The sequence below is a fragment of the Podarcis cretensis genome (assembly GCF_951804945.1).
Source record: "Podarcis cretensis genome assembly, chromosome: 13".
NCBI classification, from domain to species: Eukaryota; Metazoa; Chordata; class Lepidosauria; order Squamata; family Lacertidae; genus Podarcis; species Podarcis cretensis.
In genome coordinates, this window is record NC_137182.1 from 43,458,471 (window position 1) to 43,475,257 (window position 16,787).

A 16,787-nucleotide genomic window follows, 5' to 3' on the forward strand; every position below is an offset into this window, starting at 1 on the left:
CTGTTCACATCAGAAGTGCAGGGAAGCAAGAGGGGAAGTACGTGCTTCCACAAGGAGGCAAAATGTCACTCTTGCCCAGCATCCTGCCAACAGCAGCCAATCAAATGCTTCCGAGACGCTTGGAGGCGGGGCCTTCTGTCTCCAGCCTCTTTGACCCAGAGATGCATTGCAATGGAAGATGGGAGTTTCATTTTTAGCTATCAACAGGATTAGACAAATCCTGGAGGGGGATAATGCTATGTTACTCCCTTCACTGTTGGAGGAAGTATACCTCTGGATATCAGTTGCTGGGAATTACTGGAGGGGAGAGGGGTTTTGTGCGTGGGTGGCACTGTGGTCTAAATCACTGAGCTTCTTGGGCTTGCTGATCGGAAGGTCGGCGGTTCAAATCCCCGTGACGGGTTGAGCTCCTGTTGCTCTGTTTCAGCTCCTGCCAACCTAGCAGTTCGAAAGCACACCAGTGCAAGTAGATAAATAGGTACCGCTGCGGCGGGAAGGTAAATGGCATTTCCATGCACTCTGGTTTCCGTCACGGTGTTCCGTTGCGCCAGAAGCGGTTTATTCACGCTGGCCACATGACCTGGAAAGCTGTCTGTGGACAAATGCCAGCTCCCTCGGCCTGAAAGCGAGATGAGCGCCGCAATCCCGTAGTCGCCCTTGACTGGATTTAACCATCCAGTGGGCGTCTGGTCAGCCACTGTGAGAAAAGGATGCTGGAATAGATGTGGATGTGAGGTCCGATATAGAGGGGTACTTGGAGTGAAGAGTACTGTGGCATAGCTATTGTCTTTTTTTTGTTAATAGACACATTCAAGGTTGTTTATATATTTCACCTACTCTTTAAATAAAAAAAACACTACATCTCACTTTGCTGCAAAACACTACAGAGGAAGCTTCCATCATTGCAGTGGTGGCTCAGGTGTTGACTGGCATGTGTGTGTTCATTTGTTCGTCTGTCTTCCTTTACAGAGAGATTCGCTGCAGCCACGCTCTCCTGCAACGCTACCAGGAGGCTCTGGAGAAAGCAATCCACATTGCCGTTCGGCACAATCTGCCCCCCATCCCTGGCCGCACCCTCATCCTGATAAAAAACTCAGACATGTTTCAGCCCTACGTGAAGGCCCAGGGTCTCTGCTGCCCCAACACCAATGGGCAGGATGACACTGGACGGGCCTCTCTCCCCCTTACGGTTTGTTCATTTTAAAAGCAACCTATCTCTCTGTTTTCCCTTCCCTGTTGACTCGTTCCACAACAGGAGCTGCGTTAGGGCAAATGGGACACTTCCTTGCCAACCTCGCTTGTCCCCCACCTGCCTATTTCCTTTCTTAAAACCAGCCTAGAGGGTGTTCCTGGCTGCCATCTTCCTTCTGAGTTCTCTGTATTGCCCTCGTAGAACTCAGGAGGGAGGGGAAACCTTTAACTAGTTGACTCTGCTTGTCGTTGGCTTCGGATCCACTGATTATTATTAATTCATTTGTATGCCGCTTTCATACCGAATGGCTTTTAAAGCGGTTTACAAATGTAAAATCAATCCTAAAACCCATACCTGACTGAAATGCATAATACTAATTCATCAGAGCATTAAAACATCTTTAGTTTAAAATGTGTAAATGAACTAGTTTAAAAGCATGACAAATCAGGTAAAAGAATAAGAAATCCTAAGTTCGGGCAACTGCTTGGCTGAACAGGTGTGTCTTCAGGAGCCTGTGGGATGCCAATACTGATGGGGCTTCTTGTACTTCAGCTTCTTGCCCTATTAATATGACAACAGCCCTGCCCCGCCAAACATGCCCCACCCCCCGGTACTACCAGATTTCCAGCAAAATGTACCAGTTTTTTGCAGGAACTGTACATTCGATTCATTTAATCTTCAAATATTTATTATTTTAGTATTTGTACCCCCTCTGTTTGACTTAAAAATAATTGCAGATGGTGGCTTATAACCTAATTTTTAAAACAGCTGTAAACCTCAGTTGTTACATTTTTGTTGTTGTTAATCAATAAAAGAAAATAATAATTAAAAAATGAAACGCCCGCTGTACAGGAAAAGGTAATGTTGATTGATGAGTAATAAAATCCTCTGGTCAGTAAAAGAGAATTTTCAGCTTGGTAGGCCAAAAAACTTCTTATTTTTCACACAGCACCAGCTCAGAGACCAGTTTCTGCGGCAAGATGATTCCTGCCAGTCCCTTAATTTAAAAACCTGTGTCTGGAAGCTGCAAGATTATCACATGTAAAACGGCCTCCTGAAATTTCTTCCTGGCAAATCCACTGGCAATTTGAGCTTGCCTCTGGCAGATGTAATTATATCTAGGATAATTGAGGGTTGCTTCCAGACTGCAGCTGCTTTTAGGTGGGATTCAGTCATGTGCCAGTACCAGCAATTAAAGTAGATTTGGAGTGTTGCAGACGTGCTTCACTCCCCTCCCCCCACCCCAAAATCCTTGTGTGACAAGGGAAGTGTGGAATAAGGGCTCCTTAGTTGCTTGACACGACGTCGTCTAAACTCCCCAGAAGCAAATAAATGTGGGTGCTCAGTGAACAGATCTCCTGGAAGCGGTTTGGCTTTTTCCGCATTAGAGCCAAACGAATATTGGGCATGTCGAGGCGACTGCTTCTCCAGCCATAAGGGAGGCCTTCAAAGGGACCAGAGCTTTGCATATATATTTTTAAAGGAAAGACTTACTGTCTCTCCTCCAGAAGCTGGACGTGGCCATGCTGTTGGGTTCCATGGTGCATTTTGCGTCGGAGGAAGCCCAGATTCTCTTCAGCTACGAAGGACAAGAATTCAGGCCTGCTGCCATGACGGGCTCTGTGCTGATGGATGTGCAAGCTCTGCGAGATTTGGTAAGACCTGGAATTGGGTTCTGTGTGGAGTTCATTTTCCTGGTCCCAAGGCAGGCTTAATCCTCTTCCTTCCCCCAGGTCCTGAATCATAACAGATGAGGAAGATAGGAAACTGAGTCAGCCCATTGATCCACCTGCTGATTGGCAGATAACAGTTCATAGAGGGTCCTCTCCTAGCCCTTCTGGGAGAGCCCAGGGTGGAACCTGGGACCTTCTGCATGCCAAGTATGTGTTCTGCCACTGAGCTGCAATTGCCTCGTGCCAAATAGCATTAAGCAAATCATAATATGGGAGAGAATCGGTCACATCTCCCTACCCCTTTCTATACTTACCTGGCATTTTCAGTTTCTTAAGGGGATGTTCTTTACGAACTTTGCATCCCAGATCACAAGGGATAAATTTAAAATGGAGCTGAGTTGTTTGAGTTTGAGCTTGCAAAGAGGAAGTGTTCCATATATATATATATTTTAAAAAAGGAGGGATGACAAACCTTAGGCCCCTGTTGCAGCCTCCCTTTTTTGTTTTGGCAAAATGCCACCACTGAGCATAGCACCTGAACAACGTTTAAAAAAGAAAAAATAGATGCAAATTAGCTGAGAAAGAGGACAGTCTCTATGTGTGTGTGTGTGTGCACACACCTGGGTTTTTGTTTTTTGTTTTGGATACGACTGCTTTCGTGCAGCATGTGGAAGGTTGGCCAAGGGTGTCCTTCTGACCCAACCAAAAGTTTAGTCAACTTCCCTCTCTCCCCACCTTTCTTCTCCCCCAGCTTTGTACTGTATACAGCATCTTAAGCATTACAGCATTATTCAATATCTCACATTGAATGTAACTGATCTGTAGAAGCTCTTACGACCTGAAAATGGAGACAATGCACATACTTTTTAATAAAACAATTTTTTCAACAACAAAAACGTGCACAGGAGCCCTCAAAAAGCACTCCGTCTGTGCTGGTTTTGCAATGTATGTTTTTTTATTGCGCCCCCCCCCCAAATTATACAACATCATGGGAGTTTGTGCTTGCAGTATTTCCTGTGTGAGAGTCTTTTTCAACTGGGTTTCCCTTTTCTCACAAGGAAGGCTTGCCCGCTGCTTCTAGGTGCAACAGGCCTTGCCTCAGGAACCCAAGAAGCAACTCTTAACACTGAGCCCCCAGACCATTGTTCCATCTAGCTCAGGTTGTCCACAGTAGTGACTGGCAACAGCTCTCCAGGATTTCAGATGGGGAGGCGGGGTGTGTGTGTGTGTGTGTGTGTCTCTCCCAGCCCTACCCAGAGATGCCAAGGCTTGAATCTGGGGCTTTCTGCACCCGCTCACTGTCCCTGTTTTGTTTGCTTCCACTGCTAGAATGCATACTACAACTACGAAGAGGATCACAGAGCCAGAGACGTCATCATGGACCTCATCGCTCGCCACCAAAAGGTGAGTCTCTGGGCTTGCATTGTGGATGAATTAATTGACTACAACCTCTTTATTTGGGTGGCTACCTTAAGAATGAAAGGAAGGGGTTAGCTAATTGATTTTAATTTGAACACGACTCAATAGAGCAGTCCTTCATTTCCTTTATAAGTGGTACGTATATCTGTTTCAGCAAATACAGCGTTGGAATTCATTTATTTCAAATGAGTATATGCAGCCTTTCAGAGTGAAAATCTCTGAAAGGTGGCACACATTGAAACCATAATGCACAGTATCTCTTCCAGGCAACAATACAAAGCTTTTAGTATTGCCAACAAATGAATCTTATTGGATGGAGTCTGCCATTTGCAATTTTTATAACGTATATAATAAAACATGCTGCCTGCTTTAACGACGGGTGCTTTTTAAACGGTTGCGTCTGAACCTACCTTGTACCACACCAGACATTACAGTGGTGCCCCGCAAGACGAACGCCTCGCAAGACGGAAAACCCGCCAGACGAAAGGGCTTTCCGTTTGGAGGCGCTTCGCAAAACGAATTTCCCTATGGGCTTGCTTCGCAAGACGAAATGTCTTGCGATTTCCTGCGGGTTTTTTCCCCTCCCCCCCCTTTCCCTAAGCCGCTAAGCCGCTTATCAGCTGATCTGCTGATAAGCCGCTTAACAGCTGATCCGCTAAAAGCCGCTAAACCGCTAATAGCGCTAATCCGCTAAGCTGTCAGTGGGCTTGCTTCGCAAGACGAAAAAACTGCTATACGAAGAGCCTCACGGAACGGATTAATTTCGTCTTGTGAGGCACCACTGTAGTGTGTGCTTTTAGTGCTAGGTGAAGACCCATTTATTCACCTAGGCATTTAAAAATAATTTGGGATCCTCTTCATATGAGGACTTATATTTCTCTCTTTGGGTTAAAATTGACCAAATTTATATCCTTCCTTAAGGGACGCAGGTGGCGCTCTGGGACGCAGGTGGCGCTGTGGGTTAAAGCCTCAGCGCCTAGGGCTTGCCGATCGAAAGGTCGCCGGTTCGAATCCCTGCAGCGTGGTGTGCTCCCGCTGCTCGGTCCCAGCGCCTGCCAACCTAGCAGTTCGAAAGCACCTCCGGGTGCAAGTAGATAAATAGGGACCGCTTACCAGCGGGAAGGTAAACGGCGTTTCCGTGTGCGGCTCTGGCTCGCCAGAGCAGCGATGTCACGCTGGCCACGTGACCCGGAAGTGTCTCCGGACAGCGCTGGCCCCTGGCCTCTTAAGTGAGATGGGCGCACAACCCCAGAGTCTGTCAAGACTGGCCCGTACGGGCAGGGGTACCTTTACCTTTACCTATATCCTTCCTTTGAAAGGAGCTCCTTTTGGGCTTTGTTTTTTGCATTTTAAAGCTCTGCTTTATTCTTCTGTCACTTGTGATGTGCCCAGAGAACTATGTTGTTGGGCAGCCTGTATAAATGGGAGGAGGTGGGGATCCAAAGATTTATGACCAGGGCTGAGAGGGCAGCCCACTTCTGACTTAAGGAATGATGCTGCCAAACAGCAACAGCCACTCGCCTTGTGCAGTGAGCCTCCCCGAGGCTATCTTCTTTTGGAAGCAGCGTGCTGGGCTGTAGAATGATGACCCTTTGGGCAGTGACAGCGAGGGGGGTGGTGTGGCCCTGATGCAATGAATCATAGACAATGCTCTTCTAGGGTAGTGTTAGCAGATCTGTGTATCTCCTTTGGCGACAGAGAGCCTTGGTGTGGTGTCCCAACTCCTCCGAGCTTTCCATGGTTTTGCAGAGCGCAGCTGCTGAATGATTTAATTTCAGTTCACCAGTGAACGCTGCCGGTTAATGGGGAAGGCCCTGTGGAGATTAGTCTGCTGATGGGGTTTCTGGTTTCCTACAATTTCCTAATTCCTGCTTGCTTGCTTCTCACTTCTCCCACACCAGGTGGACAGAATTCTTCTTCTGAGCGCTGAGCCCCACGTCCCGCTCCTTGGCTCTGCCCTTTGGCTGTATCGCCACCATGTGTCCTCCGACTGCCTCTTTGTCAATGTCTGTGCGAATGCAGCGTAAGTAGGGGAGAAGTCGCGGGGACTGCCTTAGAATCATAAAATCATAGAATCATAGAGTTGGAAGAGACCACAAGAGCCATCGAGTCCAACCCCCTGTCAAGCAGGAAACACCATCAGAGCACTCCTGACATGTGGTTGTCAAGCCTCTGCTTAAAGACCTCCAAAGAAGGAGACTCCACCACACTCCTTGGCAGCAAATTCCACTGTCGAACAGCTCTTACTGTCAGGAAGTTCTTCCTAATGTTTAGGTGGAACCTTCTTTCTTGTAGTTTGGAATCATTGCTCCGTGTCTGCTTCTCTGGAGCAGCAGAAAACAACCTTCCTCCCTCCTCTATGTGACATCCTTTTATATATTTGAACATGGCTATCATATCACCCCTTAACCTCCTCTTCTCCATACTGAACCGGAGCATATAATCAATCTTAGAACTGTAGGGTTGGATGGGGGGACACTAAGAATTATCTAGTTCAATTCCTCCCCCCCCCCTCCAATGCAGGAATCTCAACATGTGGTTCCCCCATCCATTTTGAAACCATAGCATACCCTGCTTAGCTTTGGAAATCTGCTTCAGCTATTAGTCTTTCCCAATCCCATCCACTTAATCCAGTGCTCTTGGGAAGAGTGATAGCATCATGTTCTTAAGTAAATGTATCCAAGTTCTTCATGCACATTACTGGCCAATAGGAGCTCCCCCCCCAAATATCACTGTCTCTCCCCTGCCCCCTGCCTTGGTAGAGAGAGCTACAACCCTTCTTTGAAGATAATTATTATATATTTATTTCCCCCCCCCCGATGGGACTCAAGACATCTTACAGGAACTGCTAAAAACAAGGAAAAATCAGTCATTTTTAATTGTATCATTTCATTCAATTAATTAATTAATCAATCAGTCATTTAATTCTATCACTGTTTAATTGTATCTCAAACTATTTATTAACTAATGAAGTCATTTATTGAAATACTTTCTGCCCTTATGTAGTAGGCAGCTTCCCATTAATATACCGTATTTTTCCGTGTATAACACGACCCCTATTTCTGTAGGAAGATTGCCCAGAGTTATTGAGCTTTTTTGGGGGGGAGATTGCCCACAGTTGTTGAGCTTGGGGGGGGGGGATGGCCAACAATTGCTCACCCACCAAACCGCCGCTGCCAGTCACACGCATCCACGAAGCCAGTAGCCAACAATCGCACGCCCGGTTGGCTCAGCAGCAGCAAATCGCAAACAGACCTTGCTGCAGCCACCATTCACCCCCTTAAACGCCGCTGACAATCTCCTGCTCGAGGCACCCACCAATCGCCTGTCCCATCCTTCACTATTCATGTATAAGACAACCCCAAATTTTTAGCATTTTTTTCTAATAAAATAACCTCGTCTTATACACAGAAATATACGGTACTTGCATTTCCCACTTTTATTTTTATTTTTTAAAGCTCTGCCTGGGTTTGGAGCATTAGAAAGAGGGGGGGGGGAAGCATGGGGGTCTGGTGGAACACACCCCATAAACTTTACTGAGTACTGTTCCTTCCCCTATTCAATTTTAGGAATCCAAGTACTTCCGGTTCCAGGAATGTTGTGATAAGCGGGTTCAATGAGCAAGTGCTCAGGTGAGTCTCAGAACTGAGGAAATGCAGAGGAAATGCTGGCTGGCAGGACACTATTTACCAATGTGTATTTACTGAGAGAACTTCAGCCGTCTTTGTTCCTTTGGATAGCTGAAGATTAATTCTGCAAATGATTGCTGAAAGCCAGAAAATGATTTTTTTTAAGTGTGTGTTTATGAGCTTTGGAGGCTGGTGGCTACTAGCAGTTTGGCATGCAGCCAGCCATGGAAACAGAAACCTGAGAAGCACCTTGTTCATTTTGGGTTTTGTTTTGTTTTTTGCATTTTGTGCTGGATTAATAACCCCTTTCTGTATTTTGCAGGTTTATGGCCGAATGTGGCAACTCCCGGTTCCTAGAGCATGTTGGGAAGGCCGACGAGCTCCATGGCCTGCCCAAGAAGCGGAGGGCGGTGGTGGCTGAGGTGGAAACTGGGGTTGCCTCCTTGATACCACCCCCCAAGAGCAGGTAACTGTGAACTGAGGTTTATGTATGGGTTGCCCTACAAGTGGAGCTTCGTAAAATTTATATACTGATTGATTGTAAAAAAAAAAACCAACAGCAACCTCGAAGCCATTCACAGAAGGAATAGCAGGTTAAAAACAACTATTCAAAGCATCCAAAAAAATTAAAATCAACTATAAGTTAAAATCCACATTAAATGCCAGTCCACATTCTACAAACTGAACAGGCTAAACAAAAATGTATTTACCAGGCAGCAAAAACAGTACAGTCATACCTTGGTTTTCAAACAGCTTAGTTCTCAAATGTTTTGGCTCCCAAACGCCACAAACCTGGAAGTGACTGTTCTGGTTCGCGAACTATTTTTGGAAGCTGAACATCCAGCAGGGCTTCCATGGCTTCCAATTGGCAGCAGGAGCTTCCTGCAGCCAATCGGAAGCTGCGCCTTGGTTCCCGGGTGTTTTTGAAGTCAAAAGGACGTCCAGAATGGATTTTGTTCGCCTTCCAAGGTACGACTGTACAGTGAAGGCACCTGCCTGATCAAAATGGCTGAGTGGGCACTTGTGGTGCTTGGACCTCTCAGGGTTATAACTCCTTTTGTATCCTGAATCATTTCCCTCACAGGTGGCGCTCCGTCAAGATTTTTGTCTCCTCCACCTTCCGCGACATGCACGGCGAACGGGACCTGCTGATCCGCTCCGTCTTCCCTGAGCTACGAGCCCGGGCAGCCCAGTTCTGCCTGGCAATAGAGGACATCGACCTCCGCTGGGGGATCACTGAGCACGAGAGCCAGCAGAACAAGTATGAGGAGAGGAGGGGAAAGACCAGGGTTATTTGGGGGTGCTCCAAACTTCCTCAGTTCTAAGTCAGCTTGTCTGATAGTTGAATTTTAGTTTAGCACAGCACCCTTTGACTACACTTGGAGAGTAGTAGCCTAGCTTACAGGGTAGAGGGCAGGCCATGTGGTACATACACAGTTCTACTCCTCCAGTCCTTCTTTCCTTCTGCCTGAGGCGGCTGCATCACTTTGCCTAATGTTTGGGCCGGAGCCTGATGCCCACCCCCAGTCTCATGTCCGTAATTTCTCTTGTGCAGTTGGGGGCATCTTTTTGAATTCGTTCTTTGGAAAAGTTAAATGGGAAGCTATCTTATACTGAGCCACACCTTTGGTCCTCTAGCTTAGTGCTGTCTACACTGACTTGGCAGCCGCTCTCCAGGGTTTGGGGCAGGAAGTCTCTCCAACCCTCCCTGGAGATGCCAGGGTTGAACTTGGGACCTTCTGCACACAAAACTGGTGCCCTACCACTGGACTGTGGCCTTTCCCCTATTGACTGAGCGAATGAAGAAAACACAGCAGCAAAAATTTCTGTGCATCGGAAGCAAGGCAGCATGGGAGTTCTGTCAGAACACCATGACCTGTTTTTCTTCCCTGTGTAACTGTCTCCTATAAATGCATTTAGGAAGGCGGTGGTGGGATTGGAGGTTCAGCAGACAGATGTTCTAAAGGTTCATTATCTCTTTCTAGGCAGCTGGAGCTCTGCTTGTCAGAAGTCTGTCGGAGTCAGCTGTTCATTGGGATCCTTGGGGAGCGGTACGGCCACGTCCCTACGGAGTATTCCTTGCCAGATGAAGCCCATTTTGAGTGGGTGAGTGAAGAGACTGTGAGTTAGCCAGTTCTAGTGCTGCTCAGTAGCACTTAGGGCCCAGGAGGAAGCATTCTTTCCCAAACAAAATGGGCACAGTCTGGTTAGCAGTTTTCTCCTTTTCATACACAAGATAGAAATTTTGCTGCTTGTCCCATGAATAGCATTCTGGTATGTGCATGTCTGTTCCTGAAGGGTTTTCCCAGCATAGCTTACAGAACTGTGAAAAGAATACACTCCCTATTCTTAGCCTTGGAATCTTAAAAAAGGCATGGCACAGAAAGAATACTAATTGGAAGAGGGAGAAGGAGAAGGAACCATGTATTTTTCCATGTATAAGACTAGGTTCCCCCCCCTTAAAAATGTCAAAAATTAGGGGGCGTCTTATACTCTGGGTCATCTCCCCCCATTTTCTTAAATCTGAGTCCCCCAAAATAGAGGGCGTCTTATACATGGGGGCATCTTATAGATGGAAAAATACAGTAAGTAAACTCTGGTATCAATTCTTAGTTTTTGAATGACCGTGTGGAATGGGAACAGTAAGCAAGGAAGTGGCAAAAGATGCTGATCTCTCATGGCGTGTCCCTGCTTCCCTTATTCTGTTAGCAACCTTCTCAGAATTCCCTATCAAAGGGAATACTGTCCATGGATATAACACATTGCAGGATAAATATTTTTTTTTTAATGAATTTGCTGCCCTAGGAGACTTAGGGTTGTTTCTAATGCAGCTCTATATTAAAGTCACTTTGGGGGATACTTGTACCACTGTGAAAATGTTTTGCTCCAGTGGAACATTGTCACACGAGAGAATGCATAGTAGTCAGGTAGCTGGTAACTTTGCACAGCCTGTTGTTCGATTATTTCCTGCAAGCACAGCTGTTGCACATTAGAACCCACCCTTGTGCTAGCAGGCAGAGAATGTTGAATCCGACTAAACTTCAATGGGAAGGGGAAGAGGATGTGAGGGAGAACTGACATTAAAAGAGCAAGAATGCAGTCAAAGAGAAGATGACCTCAAAACAGCTCTTAGGAGTCCTTGAGGTTGCGTGTTGCAAAGATTGTATGTTGTCTCTGCAGGTGAAATCTTACCCAGCGGGCCGCTCCATCACTGAGCTGGAGGTAGTTCAGTTCCTGAACGGTTGTGAGAACCCTGCTGCACCATCCAGGAGCTTCTTCTACCTCCGGCAGCCAGACTTTCTTGAGTAACGCATTTTGTTTTAAAATATTTCCATATGCCTGTAATGTAGTGTAGCTTAATGTTTGTTTTTGAAAAAATCAATTAACCTGCCATAACCTATGATAGTGTCAGGGAGAGGCAAACGGGAAAAGATGAAAGGACAGAAACCAGCAGTTATAGAGAGCCTAAAGAGATTATCAGCAGCTTGTCGTCTGACAGTCAGTCTGACGTAGAGGGGGAGGAGGATGAGCCTGGGACAAGTCATGCTGTACACAGAGGAAGTAAGGGGAGGAGTTTTCGCAGACTTGCATGCTGGGTGCAGAAAAGGAGGAAGTAACATTAGAGGGAGCAACTGCGCACAAGGGGAAGGAGGAGGAGATGTACGTTTGAACTTTGTCAAATAAATCAATTGTTTGGAACTGGCTGGGAGCCCGGAGTCTTATCTATGGCCAGCTGGACAGCACTAAGCCTCTGACAGATAGTTATTGCACAAAAGCACCATTAGTTTCGTTCTGCTTTATAGCTCAGTCGGCAGAGCATGAGACTCTTAATCTCAGGGTCACGGGTTCGAGTTCCGTGTTGGGCAAAAGATTCCTGCATTGCAGAGCGGGTTGGACTAGATGACCCTCGTGGTACATTCCAACTCTGGTTATTTGCTGATCCCAATGGAAATTGCACTTGGTTTTGGTGCAACATTTTCCAGATGCCACGTTGGGCTGAAATTTGGCATTCTGGAGGAGAATTGTGCATCCTGAAGATTCATGTGTTTCTTTTGAGTAAAGTAAGCCCGTCAGATCTCTAGTCTTCTTTGTTAGCTGTAGACAAAATGCTTTGAATTGTGTGAGCATCTGGTGAAACTGTAGGATTGGGCTTGTGGATGGGGCTGTGTTCCTCTGATCCCTCACTTTTTGACTTCCTGTGAGTTGTGCTTAACAGAACCTTGATTTTATTCATTTACCCTGTTTCTCTAAGGACATCGGGATTAGAGATGTGTAGACCTGTGGGGGAAGGGATCAGAAAAATTGGGGTGTGTGTGTGTTAAGAGCAGTAGACTCGTAATCTGGTGAACTGGGTTCGCCTCTCCGCTCCTCCACATGCAGCTGCTAGGTGACCTTGGGCTAGTCACACTTCTCTGAAGTCTCTCAGCCTCACTCACCTCACAGAGTGTTTGTTGTGGGGGAGGAAGGGAAAGGAGATTGTTAGCCGCTTTGAGACTCCTTAGGGTAGTGATAAAGCAGGATATCAAATCCAAATTCTTCTTCTTATTATTATTCTTAGTAAGTTTTTGTGGGCCCCTCAGGCCTTCTCTTCTCTACTCTGGGTACCAAGTTCAAAATCTTCATAACAGCCCTGCAAAGTAGGTCTGGGCGAGAGATAGCAACTGGCTCCAAGAGCATTGTGGTTGAGTGGGGATTTGAATCCCATGTTTCCCTGATCTTACTCTGTCTCCACTACAACACTCAAGCTTTACATCTGGCATACATTATGGACATTAAAAACACACTTGTGCATGTGTTCATACCATTTTTAGTGCTTCTGCTGGGAGGCAAGGAGCTGTCCAGGGTACTGAAGCTCCATTCCCTCCATAGTACAGTACTGTACTGTACTGTGACAACACCTCTGCTCCAAACATACACTCTGGTTATAGCTATGCTGTTTGTGCTAGCCTCAGAGGATTGCAACTCTAGTGAGAGGTGCTCAGAATTTAATTCATTGGCCTCCTTGTCTCTCTTGGTTATCTCTTCCTTTGCATGTGCTTGCAGAATCACATTTTTCCAGTATCCCGTGGTATGCAAGCATGATACGTACAAGCAAAGCCACAAAATGGTTTGGAAAGATGTTAAATCTGATTTGTAACATGGCCTGAGATTCCTCTAGCTGTAGGCCCACAAGAAGAGAGTGAAAGACAACTGAAATAATCTGGGTGACAAATTTCCCTTCCATTGTTAAATTGCATATATGGTGTGACTGTAGAATTGCTGATCACAAGCAACTCTCATCATAAAAGTGAGACTGAACTGGTACATGTTTATTGGAAAGCCAAACTGGTTTCCTGACCAGTTCCTTTGAAGGAAGGCATGGCGCAGGAGGGACAATGGACTATAGTCATCATCATTATCATTTTGTTTGTATGCCGCCTTTCCATAGTTGCAACTACGCTCAAGGCAGCTTACAACATGACAAGAGTTACATAATTACAAACATAGCAGAAGTCATAAACAATAAAACACATCAAAACGTACACAACTAGATGGAAACAATTTCCACGTAAATCATAAGATCTAAAACTAAAGATACAACAATATCAATAACAGCAACAAGCTCTCTCAGCCCTCCATAACCCGCCCCCCAATAAACACAGTTGTACTTCGGAAGTCGAATGGAATCAGTTCCAGAAGTCCATTTGACTTCCAAAGCACAGCTTCTGCTTGGCTGCAGGAAGCTTCTGATTGGCTGCAGGAAGCTCCTGCAGCCAATCAGAAGCCGATGAAGTCCCATTCGACGGTCGGCTTCCAAAAGAAAGTTCAAAAGCCAGAACACGCATTTCCAATTTTCTATCGTTTGGGAGCCAAAACGTACGAGTTCTGGGGCGTTCAAGAACCAAGGTACGACCGTATATGCATATATGTATAACTCGTATCCAAACTTCTTGGTTGTCCAGCTTTGGCTTTTCAACCCAAACACCCAGGTTCTTTCGAAAACATGAATCTTGAAAGCAAATCTCACAGAATGTGGGTTTCCCTTTCATTCAGAATTGTGGTCTGTCATAATCTAGTGTCTCTTTGCTCCTCTGTCACTCTTGGCAGCTCCGTGCCAGAAACGTGGAGGGCGGATTTCGTGGCTGAGTCAGAGGAGGCCAAGCGCCGGCTGGGAGACCTGAAGGAGAGCATTGAGAATCATGGCAGCCTGGCTTCATGTAGCAGGTGATGGGAAGGTGATATTGGTGGGGGCAGTGAGAGATCCCATAACCCTTCCGCAAACATTTTCATTATTTGTGGGTTCTCTCTTCTTCTTCTGTTTTAGATACGTTTGTCAATGGGGCGGGGTAGCCCAGGGCAGGCCGTACGTCAAGGGGCTTGAGGATTTCGGTGTCAAGGTACTGCAGGATGTATGGGAATGCCTCCGGTGCCAGTTTATAGAGGTAAGGACTGAAAAAAGCAAAGACTGGGCAAGCGTGTTTGGTTTTTTTCTTAACGGACTTTTTGCGTAGAGGGAAGCTTTTTTCCCAGCAGTTATGTCTACAAACATTCTCTGTAATGGTGAGTTTATGGAGTGGGAAGAGTTCCCCAATATCCCCCTTCCCAACATCAACAACAACATGCCCTCCAGCAAGAAATATAATACGTTTTGATCTCAAGGTCATGAGTTCCAGTACATGTTAGGTGAAAGCTTCCTCAATTGCAGAGGTATGGACTAAATGAGTAATGAGAGAAATGTAATGGAGGCTTTTCAGAGGCACAGTGAAGAACATCAACCACTCTTGCAAATTTTTATTTCATTTTTAAAACACTGCAGTTTGAAGCCACGGGTGTTTGTTTTTAAACCAATCACCCTTGGGTACCTGTCTGCCTTTCTCATCATTCCCGTCCCTGCTTACCCCCCAGGGAGATGGCTCCACTCTGGCCGATGACGAACCAGAAAAGGAGGAAGAAATTGGCCTGCAAGACTCTTTCCAGGAGTTGCAGCAGAGGAGGTTTTGTGCCCGGGCAAAACTCGTCCATTCTGTGGCTGCCCAGCTGCGTGGAGGAAAGCTCTGTATTGTGAGCGGCGAGCCTGGCCAGGGGAAGACTGTCTTCCTGGTAAGTAAAGGAGGCAAGCTTTGGAGGTGGGAAGGAGTCACTAGATACTAATAGTGAACTCGATTCTCAAAGTGTGTAGGTAGCCAGAACACCATCCGTGCACCAAGGAGATACATTTGCAGGGTCGGGGAAATGCCTTGGTTTGCAGTCATACAAAAAATGAGACTTTAAGAACAATAAACCAAAAAATGCTGGAGGGGAGGACCTCAAAATGTCCTAACAGGAACTGAGCATGTTCATTGAATGCTGGGTAGGGGTTGGGGATGGAGTGGAGACTGGGTTGATAGAGGAACTGGAACGGAATGGCTGGCTAGAATCTGCTGGTGTGGTTAGCTACCTTTTAAATTAAATTAAATTTTTTGTTTACTGACATTGTCCCTGGGAATGACAGCATGCTATTTGCAGGATCATTCCACTGGGATGCTTGCAGTGGGGAACGTTAATTGCTGCTGGGCTTTACAGCTCTGCCACTCTTTTCAAGCAGCAGTAAAGCTTTCATCAAAAGAGGGTCAGTGTTGAAGAGGGTTGGACTAGGACCTCACAGACCAGAGTTCAAATCTTGCTCTTGGCCCTGAAAGTTCACTGGGTTGACTTTGGGTCAGTCATCCCCTTCTCTCTCTCTCTTGTCTTTCGGCCTAACCTCTACTCCACAGGGTTGTTGTGAGCATAAAGTAGGGAGGGGGAAACCCATGTTTATCACCTTGAGCTGCTTGAAGGAAAGGTGAGATATAAATGAATTAAGAAACCTGAGACCTGAGGGAATAGTGACTTCCTCAACCCATGGAAAGCACATATTTGTCATGACTAAGGGCAGAAACTACTAGAAAATACTGGAAGTTTATAGAAGATTCTGGACTGTACTGGAAGACTCTGGAAGCTTTATATTGTTTTGACTAACTCAGGGTCACGTGGAGCCAGGCGAGATAAATTCGTGGGCTCAGTGAGCTGCTTTATCTCTTTGCTCTCTTACTCTGCTTGTGCATTGTATGGAACGAAGTTTTTGCCTCAATAAAGTTTTTCTTTTACTATGGATCTTTGACTCTGCATGGTTCCTTTTCATTTACTGCATGACACTGCTGTTTGTCAATATTAGCAGGGACTAAAAACTAGGAGAATGAGTTATGGGGTTGACACTGGCCAGGTCTGATTTGGCTTGGCTCGGACCTGTTGCTGAATCCTCCTCTTCTGCTGTCTTCCTTTTACCTCAGGCGGCCCTTTCCCAGGTGCTCAGAGCAAAGGCCCCGCAGCAGAAAGAAGATCCTGCTCCCAGTTACCATGTTGTGACCCACTTCACCCAAGCCCGGCCCGATCAGGCCGAAGCCCAGGTCATGTTGGGCCACCTGTGTGCCCAGCTGAGGAAATTGCTGGCGCATCCTCCAGCCCCACCCAAAAGCTACAGGTTAGCATGGCGGCCATTTTGAGGAGCCTGGTTTATCAGGGGTGACGTTCCTTCGGCTGCAAGCTTCTGTGTAAGAGAATAAGAGGGCTGCTCTGTTTCCTTTCAGGGGGCTGGTTGGCCAGTTTGATTCCCTCCTCCATTCTGTGGCCCTGTCTTTGAAGCGACGCCAATCTCTGGTGGTTTTGGTGGATGGCGCTGACCTTACCTACACGGCTGGTGGGCAGCTGGTTTCTGATTGGCTGCCCGAGGAGCTGCCCCAGGTGAGCTTTATATCTAGCCTCACCTGTGTGAATATAGCATGCATCCTTTCCCACCAGCCACATACAGATGATGGCCCAAAGTTCCCTTGCACCTCCTCTTTGCATGAACCTTCTGTCTTTTCTCTGACTCTCCCT

The 16,787-nt window shown here is 46.5% G+C and overlaps 1 protein-coding gene across 3 annotated transcripts in view; it reads left to right on the plus strand.

The window, feature by feature from the left end:
* The window catches only part of TEP1 (telomerase associated protein 1), a 55,009-nt gene that overhangs the window by 14,439 nt on the left and 23,783 nt on the right, over positions 1–16,787 (plus strand). For all 3 annotated transcript variants that reach the window (XM_079951513.1, XM_079951512.1, XM_079951511.1), the window contains exons 14-27: positions 970–1,189; positions 2,701–2,847; positions 4,195–4,269; positions 6,186–6,307; positions 7,854–7,916; positions 8,236–8,379; positions 8,998–9,174; positions 9,899–10,019; positions 11,094–11,218; positions 14,001–14,117; positions 14,218–14,335; positions 14,799–14,993; positions 16,202–16,392; positions 16,499–16,652. In XM_079951513.1, coding sequence (XP_079807639.1) covers positions 970–1,189; positions 2,701–2,847; positions 4,195–4,269; positions 6,186–6,307; positions 7,854–7,916; positions 8,236–8,379; positions 8,998–9,174; positions 9,899–10,019; positions 11,094–11,218; positions 14,001–14,117; positions 14,218–14,335; positions 14,799–14,993; positions 16,202–16,392; positions 16,499–16,652 — 1,969 coding nt within the window. The remainder of the gene's footprint in view (positions 1–969; positions 1,190–2,700; positions 2,848–4,194; positions 4,270–6,185; positions 6,308–7,853; positions 7,917–8,235; positions 8,380–8,997; positions 9,175–9,898; positions 10,020–11,093; positions 11,219–14,000; positions 14,118–14,217; positions 14,336–14,798; positions 14,994–16,201; positions 16,393–16,498; positions 16,653–16,787) is intronic.